Source organism: Suricata suricatta, chromosome 12 (genome assembly GCF_006229205.1).
Source record: "Suricata suricatta isolate VVHF042 chromosome 12, meerkat_22Aug2017_6uvM2_HiC, whole genome shotgun sequence".
NCBI classification, from domain to species: Eukaryota; Metazoa; Chordata; class Mammalia; order Carnivora; family Herpestidae; genus Suricata; species Suricata suricatta.
The window spans coordinates 92,786,237-92,804,455 of NC_043711.1; the positions used below are offsets into that span (position 1 = coordinate 92,786,237).

General features: G+C 50.5%; 1 protein-coding gene across 1 annotated transcript in view; it reads right to left on the reverse strand.

Moving 5' to 3' along the window:
• SLC13A3 (solute carrier family 13 member 3) overlaps positions 1 to 18,219 on the reverse strand; it is a 71,724-nt gene that overhangs the window by 30,386 nt on the left and 23,119 nt on the right. Inside the window, exons 2-5 of the mRNA XM_029918493.1 lie at positions 15,464 to 15,729; positions 13,629 to 13,789; positions 4,668 to 4,734; positions 821 to 1,003 (exon numbers count right to left, since the gene is read on the reverse strand). Of these exons, the coding sequence (XP_029774353.1) occupies positions 821 to 1,003; positions 4,668 to 4,734; positions 13,629 to 13,789; positions 15,464 to 15,729 (677 nt within the window). The remainder of the gene's footprint in view (positions 1 to 820; positions 1,004 to 4,667; positions 4,735 to 13,628; positions 13,790 to 15,463; positions 15,730 to 18,219) is intronic.

An 18,219-nucleotide genomic window follows, 5' to 3' on the forward strand; every position in this document is an offset into this window, starting at 1 on the left:
CTGAGCATCTTAGAAATGCAGTCTTGAACCACCTGGGCTTGCTTTCATCTTCAAGCTGAGAGGCTTGGGATGATGGGATTGACGAGTCATGCCCCCTGAGGATCCTTCTTTCACTCTCCAGCCGGACAGACCGCCCCCCAGCTTCGCGGCGGACGGGGAGACTCGCTCCTGGCAGAGCTGGCTGCACGGCTGGCCCGGGGGGCCCCGTTTGCAAAGCTTCTCTGGGACCTTCCGGCCACCAACCAACGCCGCCAGTGGGGTTGGTTTTTTAAAGCCGGTGTCACATCGGGTCGTCCCTTCGCTCCCAGCTTTGCCCTGGGCTCCCCATCTCACTAGCAGGAAAAGCTGGGGTCCTCACAACTTGCCCTCTCTCCTCCCACACTCCCCTCTGCCTTCTGCCCTCCAGCTCACTGGTCTTTGCGCCATTTGCCTTTACACAGGCTGTTTCCTGTCCGGAACGCTTCTCCCTCCTGCGCCCACAGAACTCGTAGGTCTCACCCGTCCCCCTGTTAGGGAGTCGCCTATGGGAAGCAGCACCCACTCCTATCCCTTCCACACCCTCATCCCGCTTTATTTTACCCCGCAACTTATCACACCATCACGTATATATCCATCTGCCTTTTCCTCTATCGCTTGTCTCCACCACCAAAATGGAAGTTCCCCCGCACGGGGCCTTCGCTGGGCTTGTGTGCTGCCGAGTCCCCAGAGCCCGGCCAATCGAAGGCATTCCGTACACATCTCCCCGGATGTTGAATGAAGGAGAGGAGGAGGGGCGGGAGAGGCAGAGACCTCAGTGCCCGTGGAGCGCCCCCGCCTTTACCTTTTGAGCTGGCCAAGCAGGATGAGGTTGGGGGCCGTGCCCGTGAGGGTGGCAGTGCCCCCAATGCTGGCCGAGTAGGGGATGGAGATGAGGAAGCCCTTCCAGATGTTTCTGCGGTATTCCCCCTCCTTCTTGCAGTCTGCCAGGAGATCCAAGGGAGCCTCCACGTCAGGGCCGTCTTTGCTTTAAACAAACCCAGAGAGAAGCCATTCAGAACACATTTCAGAATTCGAGGCCTCGTGGGGGGTGGGGGTGGGGGGTGGGGAGCACTGCTGGGGCTGGGAGCACTAGGTGGTCTTCCTAGAAGGCATCTCTGCGCAGGCAGGGAAAGCCTCTAAAGACATGTGACCCTTCAGCTCAAGTGTTCTACTCGAGGAATTTATCCTAAAGAAATAATTGGGGGGAGCCTGGGGGCCTCAGTCAGTTAAGCATCTGACTTCAGCTCAGGTCATGATCTCACGGATTGTGGGTTTGACCCTGTGTCCGGCTCTGTGCTGACAGCTCGGAGCCTGGAGCCTGCTTCACTGCACTCTCTCTCTCTGTCTCAAAAATAAACACTAAAAAAAAAAAAAGAAAAAGAGAAAATTGGGCAAGTGCCTCAGGTGTGGGTATGAGTTTGCCATGGCACTAAATATAGTTTATATTAAAAACAACCTTGATCTCTATCAAAAGAGGGTTGGACAGATAAAAATGATCCTCTTTCTGGATGGAACACCAATGCAGCTATTAAAGATTATGATGTTGGGGTGCCCGGGTGCTCAGTCGGTTGAGTGTCTGACTTCAGTTTAAGTCATGATCTTGCAGTTCATAGGTTGGAGCCGCTGACAGTTCAGAGCCTGGAGCCTGTCTTCAGATTCTGTGTCTCCCTCTCTCTCTGACCCTCCCCTGCTCACGCTGTCTCTCTCTCTCTCTCTCAAAAATAAATAAAACATTTTTAAAAATTTAAAAAAGGTAAAAATGATGATGTAGAGGCGTCTGGGTGGCTCAGTCAGTTGAGCGTCCAACTCTTGATTTTGGCTCAGGTCATGATCCCAGGGTCATGAGATCGAGCCCCACGTCACTGTGGAGCCCGCTTAAGATTCTCTCTCTCTCCCTCTGCCCCTCTCCCCTGCTAGTGCTCTTTCTCTCAAAAACAAAAACAAAACACACAACCTAGACAGACATTTATTAAGATAAAATATGTTCATTATATGAAGTGGAAAACGGTATATAACTGCACTGCTTAATTTTTTATTTAAAAATATTCATATACTTTATGAATATACGAGTATTAAGAAAAACTTAGAATGGTATACACAAAGTTATTTTGGTGCCTTTCTTGGGGGTGAAATTACGGACTTTTCCCCCCTCTTTTATCCTTTGTATTTTCTGGATTGCTTTTCTGGTGTAGTTAAGAGTACTGGGGAAGGCTGAATTTCAGAATTGTTAATTCTATAATTAAAAGATAATGATGCTGCCATAAATGTATTGAGGTGGAAAGATGCTCACTACGTTCTATCAAGTGAGACAGCAGGTTATAAAGGAGCGCATATTACAGCATTATTGATGTTTTTATTTTTAAAACGCATTTATGTACGTAAAGAGGTATCCAGAAATAGTCTAGAATAGTATCCTTTAACTGTTTTAATCCGTCTTTGGGAGTGGGATGCTGGCACATCTTCCTTTTTTGGTTAAGAGTATTCTTTTTCATTGTGCAACTATGAAATTTTGATAAATGAATGAAATTAAGAATTGCCCCTGGATGACAAATCAGTTTTTTTTTTAAGGAATCAAAAATACCTCAAATATCTTCTGGCCTGAATTACTAATGAGAAGCCCCTTCTCTGGAAGGAAGCTGGGATGTGATTTGGGGTCTAAAAGGGAGGGGAGACTAGAGGCAGCTGGAGACTGATGTCATGGCCAGACTTCCCGGGTGAAAGTCCTGGCAGGAACAGTGGGTCCCCAGGTCTAAGAGACCAGACTCAGCCTCACAGTGAGAATGAGAGAGCAGAGGAGGCCTCGGGTTCATCTAGTGCAAGAACTTCTTTGTTCGGCTGGGGAAACTAAGGCCTCGAGAGAGGACTTCATCCCCATGGACACAGAGCCCCTGTCCGATGGGTGTTCATTCGGTGCACATGGGGAGTCCTAGAGAATGAGGACTGAGTCTTTTCCAACAGACTCAGCACGGGCTCTTCATGGACAGACGGCCATCCACCTAGACAGATCCCTAGGATGCATGGTAGTGAGTGGCTGGGCCAGTCATGGAAACTGTATCTCAAAGCTGGACTCAAAGCCCCCAGAGGCGGTGCCAGGAAGGAGCGGAGGCCGTAGAATAAGACAATCAGACATAAGATCATGTCTCTCTTCTGCTAAAAGCCTCTAGGGGTGCCTGGGGGGCTCAGTCGGCTAAGTGTCCAATGTCCACTCAGGTCATGATCTCCCGGTTTGTGAGTTCAAGCCCTGCATTGGGCTCTGTGCTGACAGCCCAGAGCCTGGAGTCTGCTTCGGATTCTGTGTTTCCATCTTGCTCTGCCCCTTCCCTGCTCATACTCTGTCTTTGTCAAAAATAAATAAGCATTTAAAAAAAAATTTTTAAAGGCTCCATTGGCTCCCATCGCATTCAAAGTCAAGGCTGTATCATCAGCCAGTGAGGTCCCTCATGCTCCCGCCCTCGACCACCACCCCTCACCACACAAGCAATCTCTGACCCCAACTGCCCCCATCCACTCACCCTACTCCAGCCATACTGGCTTCTTGGCTGCTTCGGGCTCCCGGGACCTTTGCACCTGTTGGCCCCTCCGCTGAGAACACTCTTCCCATGGATCCCCCATTGACCCTCACCCCCGACAGGTGTTTGCTTAAGTGCGGCCTTAGAGACACCGTCCCTGGCCACCCATTTTAACACTGCCTTTCCGCACCCCGCAGGCCCCTCCCTGGCTGACCCCCTGCATAGCTCTCACCAACCATCTGACACCCTATGACTTTCACTCATGTATTTGTTTCTTGTCACCAGGATGTAAACTCCACAAGGGCTGCATTTTCGTCTGTGGCTGCATCTCCGGCAGTGCCTGGCGCGTCCTTAAGCATCTATAAATATTTGTTGAATGAATAAAACAGACCTGACTGATGCCAAGCGATGCCTTGAACAAGTGACTTTACTTCCTGCCCCCTCATCACCAAGAAACCGAGGCAACAATGCCACGAATAACAAGCGCTCCTACCTGTGCCTGTAGTGCCCACAACCTGCTTGGTCAGTATTACCTCACTTCACCTCAAAAGAACCCTCGAAGGTGGCTACCAATGTCATGTCCAGTTGGTGGATGAAACTAACTGAGGCTCAGAGAGGGTAAGGGACTTGTCCCGATTGCACAGCCTCTGAGCGCAGAGCCAGGTTCAGAGGCAGGTCTGCAGGGCTCCCAACCCCCAGGTCTTAACCACGCTGCCAAACACAAGGGACATCGGCCACTAAAACGTGCCATCGACGTGAATGAAGAGGCCTCCTGAGTCACACACTTGTGAAGGACTGTGATTGTCTCTCAGGGTCCTTTTGCCTTTAGAGCCCCTCGGTCCCTGCCTGCTTGCCTCTCCTCGTCCCTGTCACGTAGTCTGCGTGCCCCCGCTCAGCTGGCCCTCCTGGCAGCTGCCCCACTTCCCCAGGCCTCCAGGGACTTAACGTGCTGCCCTGCCCTTTCCGCCCACGTTCGCAGCTTGCTTGCCTAAACCGAGGGGATGAACGGTAGAAACTCAGACATGAGGTCATTTGGAGAAAATGGGGGGAAGGGGGAGGATGGCTTGCAGCCCTGAATTCTCGTCCATCATCTCCTTGGACGGAGCACTGGCTCCTCGATCGATCGCACCGGGAACTCACTCTTCTGTGCTGGACAGAAATTGCATCTCCGTGGGCACAGCGGGCAGGCCGTTTCTCCGCACAGCAGCTGGGAGGGAAAAACAGGACGTCTTTAGCGGAATGTGACGAGGGTTCCTATTCTTGCGTAGGCAGTGAACAGCGCTTGTTCAGTCCCCTCCTATACTAGTAACTGGACTTGTTAAAATGGCACTCAAAATTCCATCCTTCCATCCCACCAGTTCATGTTTGGAGATGGCCCCGAGCCATGGGCAGGGACGAAGCTGCAAGTCTTCCAGACAACCGGTGACTCAAGTCTAGACTCACCTGAGCTGCCGCTGGCAATGGGATGTTTGGGAAAGGCTAGCTATAAGCAATGGATCAGTCATCCTGCTCTCCCGTTCATTCATTCATTCATGCAGTAATTATTAAACACCTACTATGTGCTAGGAGCTTACAGTACACAGTGAATAATATAGAACAAGCCCCGCCCCAGCCCCCATGAAGGTTACATTCGAGAAGGGGAGCCAGACAATCAATGAAGAGAGAACATCTCAGGTGGTGATGGAGGAAAGAGAAGTGGGTGACGTGATGAAGAGTGACTGCAGAGTCAGGAGCGGAGCAGGTGGGCTGTTGGGATCAGGCCAACCGAGAAGACACCAGGAGCTGATGGCAGCTGATTTGAGACTTCAAGGATAAAAGGATTCAAGAGGGAGAAAAAAAAGAACAGAAGGAGCCAGTGTCATGGGAAGAGGATTCTAAGCAATAGGAGAAGCAAGTGCAAAGGCCCTGAGGTGGGATGTATCTGGTGTGTTGAGAAGAAGGGAGAGCAGTGGGACTGGGGCCGGAGGGGCAAGGAGTAGGGGAGAGGGTGGCAGGAGGGGAGAGAAAGGGCAGGGGTGAGGGGTTTAGGAGGTGGGCTGGGTCATGCAATGCAGAGGTCTTAGGGCTCTCAGGAAGCTCTTTGGCTTTTACTCCGGGTCAGATGTGAGCAGAGCCAAGGGAGGGTTTGAGCAGAGGGGAGTCAGGACAGGATCTGCTTCTTTTTAAAGATACCCCTTGCCTAATAGGTCACTCTCCCCAGAAGCCTTCAGTAGTGTTTTGGAGACCAGAACAATCAAAGGAATTAAAAATTTTTGCAGCTAAAACCATCACCAAGAACAAAAGAACCTATCCCTGGCACTGAGGCTGTGAGGGATAGCTGAGCACATGGGTTCTGGGTTCAAATCCCGAGTCCATCACTTTCGATGTCATCTTACATCAGTGGTTGCCAGCTGGGGCTGATTCTGCCTCCAAGAGACACTGGGCAGTGTCCGGAGACATTTCTGGTTGTCGTAACTGGGAGTGGAAGTGGGGGTGGGGGCGTTACTGGCATTTAGTGGGTAGAGGCCAGGAACGCTGCCAAACATCCTACGAGGCACAAGTCAGCCCGCCAGCAAAGAGTGGTCCCACCCAGCATGTCGTAGTGCTGAAGTGGAGAGACCCTCATTTAGATAAGCCTCCTAATCTGGCTGGGCCTCAGTTCTTTAATTCACAAAACTCAAGCAGTGATTCTAGGATTGTCCAGAGGGTTAAGGAATTGACCCATTTGCTATAGACGGAAGCTTGCATCTCCCACAGACTCATATGTTGAAATCTGATTTCCCCGCCATGGTATCAGGAGGTGGGGCCTTAGGGAGGCGATTATGTAATAAGCGCAGAGTCCTCATGAATGAGATTAGAGCCCTCATAAAAGATGCCCGGGGTGCCTGGCGGGCTCAGTGGGTTGAGCATCTGACTTCAGCTCAGGTCATGATCTCGTCATTCCCGAGTTCAAGCCCCACATCGGGCTCTGTGCTGACAGCTCAGAGCCTGGAGCCTGCCTCGGATTCTGTCTCCCTCTCTCCGCCCCTCCCCCGCTCCCACTCTTGTCTCTGTCTCTCAAAACTAAAATTTAAAAAAACTTTAAAAAAAGTAAAAAATAAAAGGTGCCCCACAGAGTTCCCTCGCCTCGTCCACCACGTGTGGACACACAGAGAAGACGGCCGTCTCTGAACCCAGAGACAGTCCTTCACCGACAACAAATTTGCTGACACCTTGATCTTGGGCTTCCCAGCCTCCAGAACTATGAGAAATAAATACCCAATCCGTGGTATTTTTGTTATAGCAGACTGAAGGGACTATGACGCCATTTTTAAAATTTATTTTAATATTTTTAGTGTTTATGTATTTTTGAGAGAGAGAGAAAGACAGAGAGACAGAGTGTGAGCAGGGGAGGGACAGAGAAAGAGGGACACACAGAATCCAAAGCAGGCTCTGGGCTCCGAGCTGTCAGCACAGCGCCCGATGCGGGGCTCGAACTCACGAACTGAGAGATCATGACCTGAGCTGTAGTCAGACACTTAACTGACTGAGCCACCCAGGCACTCCCTAAGACACCATTTAAAGCAGGGACAGGCGGGGCGCCTGCATGGCTCAGTCAGTTAAGCATCTGATTTGGGCTCAGGTCATGATCTCACGGCTCATGGGCTTGAGCCCTGCATTGTTGGGCTCTGTGCTGACAGCTCGGAGCCCGGAGCCTGCTTTGGATTCTGTGTCTCCCTCTCTTTCTCTGCCCCTCCCCAGCTCATGCTCTGTCTGTCTCTCTCTCTCTCTCAAAAATAAATAAACATAAAAAATATATATAAAGCACGGATTGGCAAATTTCTTCTGTAAAGGGCCAGATAGTAAATATCTTAGTTTTGGGGGCCATATGGTCTGTCATACTCAGCTCTGCCATGAAATGGCCATAGATGATACAAAAATGAACATGTGCGGCTAAACCTTCATTTTTGGACCCTTGGAAACCTGAAGTTCACATAATGTTCACATGTCACAAAAGATTCTTTTGATTTATTCAACCATTCAAAAATATAAAAACTATGCTCGGCTCACATAGGTTGCACACACACATACACACAAAAACAACAAGAACAAAAAAACCAGGCAGTGGGCTAGATTTAGTGAGCCAAAGTTGATCAGATCCCAACTGGAAGAATTTAATGGGAATCTGAGCCCTGGTAAATGTGGGGTTGAGTAAATGTGGGCTCCTCTTGAGAAAGAGTCAGGAAGCAGCCCTTGATGTCAGGAACTGGTCTGGCCCAGATTTGCCATGAGTTCTCATGTTGGAGCTAAATAATCTTACACCTTCGCCAACATCAGACAGACCTGCTCTCTGAGACTTGATGAAATGAGACAAAGCAAGGACCCTTCTTAGCACAGAGCCACCTGCCACCGCAGTGGGCCACACATACCCTCTCTTGCCGAATGAATGGCTGCCACTTCTTTACCCGTAGAATTGCCCCTGATTTCTGACGTCATTCGATCCAGAGCAAGGTTCCTTTAACCCCGCCCCCCCCAGCCCCCGCCACCTCCCTAGATGCCCACAGCCCCTGAGAGGTCCTTTCTGACGCTTCCAACAGAGGTCATCGTGGCTGCTGGGGGCATGTGCTCCCTCTCACTGTCGCCACAGGAATAAACTCCAGCTGTTTAACAGCAGATGTGTGTTTGGGAAGAAGGGTCTGGACTCTAGCCCCGGCTCCCCAGTTCCCTGGTGTGGGGAGAAAGTCCCTTCTCCTCTCCGCTCTGGGCTGTTTGTTGCTTTCCAGTTGGTATTAGAGGGAGTGCAGTCCATGGGAGTGGACTGAATGCAGATCAGCTCGCCCTGGGCCACAAGGATGGGGGTTCCTGAGCTGCTGTGATGGGAACAAACCCCCACATCCAACGCAGATGCCAGGGCATTGAAGCAGGAAGGGACACCGATGCTGGTGGGCAAAGCCCCTCCCCCCAGCGGAAGGCCAGACATGAACTTGGACCCAGGACCACCCCCTCCAGCCCCAACTCACCTCTACCTTCCTCTATACCCTTCACTTCCCACCTGGGTTGGGACCACCGCTGTCACCCGGCATCAGACCTCAGCAGAGCTTGTTCACAATCTAGGCACACCCCAAGGTAGCCCTGGGCACCCGTGGAGGAATGGCGGAATTTCCTAGAAGTGTCCAGGCCCCATCCCCCTGGTTTAGTGTCTTGGGAGAGTAGCCTGGGCTTCAGTATTTTTTAAAAGCTCAGCAGCTCATTCTTTTGTTCAGCCAGGGTTGAAAACCTTCACCTAAAGTCATAGGTGGGGAACCTGTGGCCTCCAGAGGCTGCCCACGCCCTGTGTCCACCAGTTATCGCCCTGTCCCCGCCCGGCCCCTGTCACTCATTCACGGAAGCTGCCTGCTACCCGCAACCGCGGGGGGGGAGGGGGGCCTGATGGGAAGGAAAGCTGTGCACGTACAACAGTAAAGAACCGTGGTCAGTAGCCTGTAAGACGGGGAAGGAGGAGTTTTACTTCTTTATACGAGTTAGTAGGACGCAAAAATTGTATGCAAAGCATCATTTTCCTCATAATCACGATGACAATAAAGTCAGTGAAGATGTAGCTGAAAAAAAACAACAGAAAAACCAAGATGCCGAATGTTCTTCACCGGGTGCTGTCTGTGACCTCGGTGACCCAGGCGATGACGCAAAAACAGGCCAGTGGGGCAGGGTCTCCAAAATGGCCGGCTGGTCAGGGGCCTGGAGCTTGTGTAAGGTCTTGTCTGAGGCACGCAGAGAACGCTCCCGCTTGGAATCCTGGGAGCAGCCTCAGAAGAGCCTGGGAGAGCTAGGCCATTGGTCCCTTCCTCTTTACATCTGGGGAAACTGAGGCCCGGAGAGGCAGGTTACAGCCTGGACCAAGAGGAACCAATGGGTCCATGGCAGAGTCGGGCTTGTTGCCAGGACCGCTGATTCCCACCTCTTGCATCTCTCTCTCCATCTCCGACAGCGCCCACTCTTTGCAGGTCTGACCTGGCACTGCTAACGTGTGACTGGCATGCCCTTGGAGTTTGGGATACTCAGGGAGGAGATTTTGTGTCCAATCCAGTATCTTTAGCAAAGACCCCTCAAGCTACGGCAGGTTGACATCCATTAATTCATTTAGCCCTTGCAACAGTCTGGAGTCTGGGTCATAAGTAGTAAGACCCCATTTTATGGCGGAGGAAACTGAGGTTTGGAACAGTGATGTAACTGGGGCGCCTGGGTGGCTCAGTCGGTTAAGCATCCAACTCTTGACTTCAGCTCAGGTCACGATCTCACGGTTCATGAGATGGAGTCCCGCATTGGGCTCTGGGCTGAGAGTGTAGAGCCTGCTGGGATTCTCTCTCTGTCCCCCCCCCCCCCCGCCCTTCCCCTGCATGCTCTCTCTCTCTCTCCCAACATAAATAAATAAAAACTTTGAAAGAGCACTGACGTAACAGATCCATTCAGTCATTTATTCACCAATTCCTCACCATTATTGAACACCTACTATGTGCTATACAGCATCTAGCTGAACAAGACTCTACCAGTGTAGTGGTTCATGGCAATGGAGCTCGGGGTCCACGGAAGAGACGGGTAACAAACAAACCCCTCCCCACTAGAGGTTCAAGGAAACTGGAAGGTGCAGGGTCTTCTCCCCCGCTCCTCCATATTCCTGGAAATCTTACAATGGTTTTTATACACGCGCCATGTACTAATAACGTCCTACGCGCCAGGCTCTTGATCTCATGCCAGCTTCACAATGATATGTACGAAATGGGAGGGGTCCTCATTTCACAGATGAGAAAAGAGCCTCAGAAAGGCCTCCCCTGCTCCGGGCTTCATGAATGTAGGAGGAGGAGGGCAATGCTTAACTCAGCCGAAAAGGTTGCTTTTTGAATGATGTTACCTTGAAGGATGGCAAGCTAGCCTAGTCTTGGGGCAGAGAAAAGGAAGGAAACAGTGGTGGAGTTTGGATTCCAAAGTCTGATGGACCACTTCCTGGCCGAGGGACACTGGGCAAATACTTCATTACTCTGAGCATCGGTTTTCCCCTCTGTAAAATGGGTAGAGGGGCAGCCCTGGAGGGCTGCAGTGGAGGGTCTAATGAGAACACACATATTAGGTGTTGGAGAAGTCATCGTGCACGTAGCCCCTCAGTCCCTCAGGCGGGGCAGGAAGCTGAACTGGGTAAAGAAACTGAAAGGAAGCATCAGGGCTGCCCTCCAAGACTGAGGATCTCCTGGGTCCTGTCCAGTGAGCCCTGCCCCAGGCCCGTCCTGCTCTTACCTGGTGCCTAAATCATAGATTCTAGATTCAGACAGAGCTCAGCAACGAACTCATCACGTTGCTTTGGGCAAATCATTTTTTCTCCCTGAGCCTCAGTGTCCTCGTCTGTAAAATGGGGCTCATCCACCTCCTAGCACTGTGATAAAGATGAAATGAGCTAACAGGAGTGAGAAGTTTAGCACCACGTCTGGAATGCGGTGGGTCTTCAGGAAATGAGAACTCATATTAGCATCGTTGTTGTTGCTCTGGGGTCCCTCGTGGACCTAGATCCCCAGGAGCCTCCTCGGCCCTGTCCTGGCCCACTAAGGTCTCTGCTCCCTCCCCACTGCCCTCACGCCCTGCAGCCAGGACAGGGCACAGATACTGGGTGAAAGGGAACATCTCTCTTTGCACGGGAATTAGCCTTGTTTTAGGACCAGGGCTGATCATTAATCAATCCTGCTCTCTGATCCTACCGCCTGTGAAAGGAAGCTCCTGGCCCAGCTTCCCAGGGTCTCCTGCCTCCCGACATCCTGCGTCATTTGGGAGAAGATTCTGGATTTCGCTTTGCACCCAACACTCTGTGTGACTGTAGGCAAGTCCTTTCTCCTTTCCTGGGTCTCGGATTTTTTTTTCATCTTTATAATGAAGGAAATGGCTCTCAAACTTTTTGTTTTTCCTGGTCACTAAACTCTTGGGGAAAAAAAATCTTGTGTACAAGACAGAATATCAGAGGGTAAGAGTCCAGGCCCTGAAGTCAGCCAGCCTAGATTCAAAATATCAGAGCCGCTGTTTTGCAACTGTGTGACCTTGGAGGCTACCTTACCCTCTTTTCTTACATTTCCTCCTCAATTTCCAATCTTCTAAATGGAGTCAATGTTGGCTCTACCTCATTCAGACGGAAGGCCCCCAGAAAGAGCCCTGGCGTGAAGTACGTGCTCAGTAAACATCTGTGATTGTTTCTTGGAAGCGGAGTGTGTAAAACAGATAAAGTGGGGAAGCCGGGACAGACGCGGGAGAAGGTGCCAGGTCTCCGTGCTTTGTCTCCATTCCAGGATGATTGTGAGGCAGTTCTCTGGAAGCCCCAAACCCAAGGGAAACAGTCTGAGAACCAACAAAGCCGTGGATGTGAGCAGACTGTAGCCTGTGGGCTGACTCTGGCCCACTGCCAGCCAATTGAGAATGGTTATTACATAAAAAAAATTTTTTTTAATGTTTAGTTATTTTTGAGAGACAGAGAGACAGAGCACAGGATCAGGGGCACAGAGAGAGAGGGAGACACCAGCAACAGAGAATCCTTAGCAGGCTCCAGGCTCCCAGCTGTCAGCACAGAGCCCGAAGCGGGACTCAAACTCACGAACTGCGAGATCATGACCTGAGCCAAAGTCAGACGCTTCACCGACTGAGCCACCCAGGTGCCCTGAGAGATTTTTACATTTTGAAATGACTGGAGAAAGTCAGTAGAAGCATAATACTTTGTGATGTAAAAATTACATAAAATTGTAATTTCAGCACCCATAAATAAAATTCCATCGGAAGCCAGCCACGCCCACTTATTTACATATCGTCTGTGGATGCTTTCTCTCTGCAAGGAAAGAGTCTGAGTAGTTTTGATGGTGTGGCCAAAAAAGCCTAAAATCTTTACTATCTGGTCACTTACAGGATAAGTTTTCTTTTTTTTAATTTATTTAAAACATTTTAAAATACTTATTTTTGAGAGAGAGACACACACAGAGCATAAGTGGGGGTCAGAGGGTCGGTGAGAGAGAGAGAGAGAGGGAAGGAGACACAGAATCTGAAGCAGGCTCCAGGCTCTGAGCTGGCTGTCAGCATAGAGCCCGACGTGGAGCTCAAACTCACAAACCGTGAGATCATGACCTGAGCAGACGCCGGACGCTCAACCGACTGAGCCACCCAGGCGCCCCTATTTATTTCTTTATTTAGTCCCTTTGGTTCCCATTTCCCACGCCTATCCTCAGAGCAACCACACTGATGCTTTTAATCTGTAGTTTCTCCTTTGCTTCTGTTCTTGCGAACTGGCCCCTTGTGTGAGGTTTTCATTTACAGAGCGGTACTATCTTCTAGATCTCGTTCTGGCTTCCTTCAATCACAGCTATGTTTTTGTGAGATCCATTTCTATCACTCATTCTTTGCTCCTAAAAGCAACACGGTTTCAAGAGTACACACTTTACCTTCCCCTTCACTGGTGATTGCATTCACGTGGTGACTAACTCACCGCCCCCCCCCACGGAGAACGCAGCAGCGAACACTGTCACGGCTGTCCCCTCCACGGACCTGCGACAGAATTCCTTTGGCACGTGCCTCCAGGAGCAAAACTGCTGGGCTACAGGATCGGTGCACATTTAACCTGATTGTTTGCAGAATTCCTTTAAGAAAGGCTGGCCCGGGGCACACTGTCTCTGGCAGAACACAAGGGTTCCCACGGCCCATTCTTGCCGCCCTGCAGCACTGTCTAGGTTTCTTATTTTTGCCAATCTCGTTGAAGCGTACCCTGTTGTTGTTTCACTTTGCATTTCTCTGGGTATTAGTGATGCTCAGCATCTCTTCAAATGCTCTAAAGCCAGGGTAAGTATCTGACCTACTTCATAAGACTGTTTGAGAGATAAAAGAGATAATGTAGGCAAAGTGTTGAACTCATCACTCAGTACACAGTAAGCACTCAATAAATGCAATAAAAAAACAAGATATGAAGGTTTGACGTAGCTAATTCTCGGCTATTGTTATTATTTAAACACTTGGCACATAGTGTATGCTCGGGAAGTGCATTCGCGTCACCGTCCCCTGCAACTTTTGGACATCCCGCTCCCACTCTTGCGTGCTAGTGGGGGCTGCCCCAGTGCCTTTGCACAGCCTCACCTGAGTTCTCTTCACCCTGCTGGCTGAGGTCCTTCCGAGTCTCCTGGCCAAAGAGACTTTTCAAGATGGCGCTGGCGATGGGCAGCATCATGGCGGTAGAGGCGGTGTTGCTCAGCCACATGGACAGGAAGGAGGTGGTCACCATCATTCCCAGGATGAGCCTGGGGACAGACAGAGTTAGAGACGCATCCAGAACGGGGCCCAGAAGGTCCGCTGGTCCCACGTTGCCACCTGGAGGAATCCTGCCTGCTTGTTTCACAGATGGAAAGCTAAGACCCAGAGAGGACAAGCCAGGGGACCAAGTGGAGGCCGGATCCGTTCGCCAGCCTTATCTCAGGTCTAAGGGCACTGATATCACACATTTGAGTGAACTGGCCATGGTGCCCAAGGCAAAACAGTCCAGCGACACCCCAGCCCTTAAATTTTCTCTCCTCTCTCCCCTTCGGCACCAAGACCACCCACCACATCCCCCCTAGCGTCTTCCCCAGCCTCCTCTGCCACTCCCCCTCCTATTCCTATCAGGCACCTGCTAGACTCCCCTGAACTCACCAGCACACCCCAACAGGCCCTGATCTCCGGCCTGCCTGCCATTGTGTGGCCCCTCCCACCAAAAGGAATCCAAGTTCCAGGATCTTTTTTCTTTACCGTGAAGTTTTATTTTATTTTTTAAAAATTTTTAATGTTTATTTATATTAGAGAGAGACAGTGCACTAGTGCGAAAGGGGCAGAAAGAGACAGAGACAGAATCTGAAGCAGGCTCCCGGCTCTGAGCTGTCAGTACAGAGCCTGACGCGGGGCTCGAACCCATGGACTGTGAGATCATGACCTGAGCTGAAGTCGGATGCCCAACTGACTGAGCCACCCAGGCGCCCCCAAATGTGTGTGTTTTTAAAAATCTACTCGGATAACTGCATATTGCTGTGGTTGTTGTGTCTTTCAATCCTATGTGTTGTGTGATTTATACATTTAAAAACGTTATTCTAGGAAGGGATTCTTAAGATGTAACAAATCGCAAAGAAAAACAAAGATTAAAAGAACAGTGAAACCCTATTTTTTAAAAATGTTTAATGTTTATTTTTTTTGAGAGAGAGAGAGAGACAGACAGACAGACAGAATGAGAGTGGGGGAGGGGCAGAGAGAGAGGGAGACACAGAATCTGAAGCAGGCTCCGGGCTCTGAGCTGTCAGTGCAGAGCCCGACGCAGGGCTCGAACTCACTGTGACATCATGACCGGAGTCCAAGTTGGACACTTAACCAACTGAGCCCCCCAGCACACCTGAAACCCTATTTTAAAGGTCTTTTAATTCTCTTAGAATGGAAGTCCAAATCCTAGTCTGGAGCCTGAGGCCCTGCAGAAATGGACCCTGCTGCCCTATCTCTCCAAGGCCATCTTGTCCCCCGGTCCCCTCCAGCCCTGGCATCTGGCCTATTAAATAGCAAAGTAGGATGATAGCATCCAGGGTTTACTGTCTACGCTGTTATATCTTCACTTTACAAGCAAAGAGAGAGAAGCGAAGTCGTTTCCCAGAGCAGGAAAGGTGGGGTTCAGCCCCCCGCAGTCTGAGTCACGCCGGTAAAATGGCCATCTCTAAAACTACTGGGCTCGAATCCCTGCGGGCGGGGCCGGCTTAAACATTTCACCTGGGCTTCCCAGGGGGCGCTCATGCATTCTTGAGAACTGCCCAGGAGACTAGCACTGTGTCTGGCTTACAAAATATCCGGAGAATGAATGGGTAAATGGAAGGTGAGCAGCGATGAGCTCATTGACCTGGTGACCAGACCAGACCAGACCAGGAAGACTGGGTTTGGGCTCCAAGGGATGTGGTCCCTCTTACCTGGTCGGCTGCACCCCAACGAGCATCAGGACCTTGAGGGCAATTCTCCGGTGCAGGTTCCACTCCTCGATGGCGCTGGCCATGATCAGACCGCTGAGGAAGAGGAAGTTGGTGTCCAGGAAGTACTGGGGGCACACCTTGCTGGAGGGCAGGATGCCCAAGAAGGGGAAGAGGATGATGGGCAGCAGGGCCGTCACCGAGAGGGGCAGGGCTTCCGTGCACCAGTACACCGCCATGAGCAGGATGACGAACAGGCAGCGGCCTTCCTGCAGGGGGAGATGCAGGTCAGGAGGGTCAGCGGGGCCCCAGGCATCAGGGAGAGAAGAGATCCTGGGCAGCACCGATCCGAGCACATTCATCAGGGAGGCTGTGGAGTGGGCGAGTGCCCAGAGCTTTGACCTTGAGCAGATAACATCACTGGAGCCTCATTTTGCTCAACCCTGCAATGGGGAAGCAACATCTGTCCATTTTATAGGACTGCGGAGGACTAAATGAAATACTCCATTGTTTCAGAAGTAGACCCTGAGGTAAGCATGAGGCTGAAGATAGTTTATTTGGCAGAGGATCCCAGAAAGTTCTAGAAAGGCAACAGGGAAGTGAAAGAGAAGGAAGCCAATACAGACAGTGTATTAACGAGAAGCTTAGCCCTGTGGGCAGTTGGAGCTCAATCCTGATGGGGGATCCTGGGAGAGAGTGTAGCTCATGCTTCAGAGCTGTCCTCCTGAGAGGCAAGGAAGCTGGCTTTTCACTCCTGGCCATCCCTGGTTGAAGGCTGCTCCCGGAGCATTCACTCTCCAGCACTGCCAGCCTGCCCCACGTACAGTGAGAGCACGCATTCATGCAGAGCTTCTTGGGTTCAGTAAGAGGCTACTGGCAGGAGCAGGACGGTGAGCGCCGATGGAGATGTGGATGTCCACGTCTGTATGACGCATGTCAGCACCAGTGGCCGCCGGCACACCCATTTCACGATGCTTAGCACAATGCCCAACACATAGCACACACTCTGTAAACAGTAATAAGAATAAGTGACATGTATTGGGCTGCTAAGTACCAGGAACTGTTTAATCCTCACAAAATCCCCATTGTAACGGGGTTGGAAGCTGAGATGCAAGGAGGTCACGGTCACGAGCAAGGCAATGAGTGTGCGGAACAAGGCAGTCTGCCTCCAGAGCCATCGCTCTGAATCACGTAGGCCCAATGGTTATCAGCTGATTATCAGAACCTATGACACGTTGACAATGCGATGTTAAAGATCCAGAACAAAACAGATCAGTGGTTATCGGGGCTCAGGCAGAAGGGGTGGGGGTGGGGTGGGGGGAAGGAGGGCTGTGAGGGAGTACAAGAGCACCTCTGGGGTGATGGAAATGTTCTAGAAACAAGAGTGCAGTAATGACAATGCCTTCATGTCTGATGCCTCAGCATCCCATAGGATCCATCATAAATAGTGTCTAATTATTCACATGGTCACTGTTTGAATAAAACTACTCACTGTCCTGACCTTGCTTTCTTATGTTCTCTCAAGGCAATGACCTTGCGTGTTCTAGGAAACATAGACTATTTCTTGAATTTGGTGCTGTCAGGTGCCATTTTATGCTCCTTACCTCTCACTCCCAGGAGATTTGGGTGACTTCACTCAGTGGCCACAGGACATTGACCTGCATTTCATCTTAACAAGCATCTGAATGGAACATGTCCTCGGCCACACAGGCCAGGCATCAGCTACGTGCAGACACTAGGATGAGCTAATCCACCTAACAGAGGGGCAAGGGCAGGATCAGAAGGACCAATGGCTTTGGCAATGATCCGAGCAAAAATTACCAGTGACTAAAGTCTGGGGGAGCAGTGGAGGTTGTGAGAAGTGGCCAAATTCGGGGTCTATCTCCAAAGAAAAGCCTGACAGCTCTGCCGAGAATCTGTTAGGATGTGTAAGGCAGAGAGAGAGACAGTTGGCAGTTGTCATTTACTGAGCCAGAGGAGACTGTGAAATATACCCACGTCTGTTTCCACACCTTGAAAACGCATCCTGGTTTCTCAACACCCAGACTGGGAGTTGAGACCAGGAAAATGAGTGAGGCAGAGTCACTGCCCCTTAACCAGCAAATGTGACCATGCCAATCATGGAACGGTCCCCTATGCCTAGTTCTTCACAAACTCAAATGACCCTCCCAAGCTCTGCTCACCAAGTCTCCCTGAGCAGAGGTGTACTGGTAAATATTTAACAACTAGCCCTCTGCAAAGTTCTGTGTGTGTGTGTGTGTGTGTTGTGTGTGTGTGTAGAAGTGCTTGATTACTATTCAATTCAGCTAAGAAGTCACTCATGTCATTGACCAACGAATTTAGTTCTACTTTGAATGTCCATGTTTTTATTTACATTAATGATTAAGACAAGAGGGAAACAACGAAGTATGTCAGAAATTCACTCATTCACCAATGATGTGAGTGACTTCTTTACTGAATCGGGTGACAGTTTTCAAATATTGGAAGAATATTCCCTCATCTTGCTGGGGTGGGGGTGGGCTAGTCACCGTGTAACCGCTGTGAACGCAACACATTGTCAAGTTTAACCTGCACGATTCACATTTTCCATCACTCTCTCAAATCTAGACGAGCCACAGAGCGATAAGCTAAGCCCTGATTTGTGGTGGTTGCCAACTTCTATGGTCTAAATATCCCCACGTGGCTGATTTCAAGCTATCAAGAGACATCACTGAACACAGCGTTGGAATGAGCTCGGCGGTATCACATCACTGTGTAGA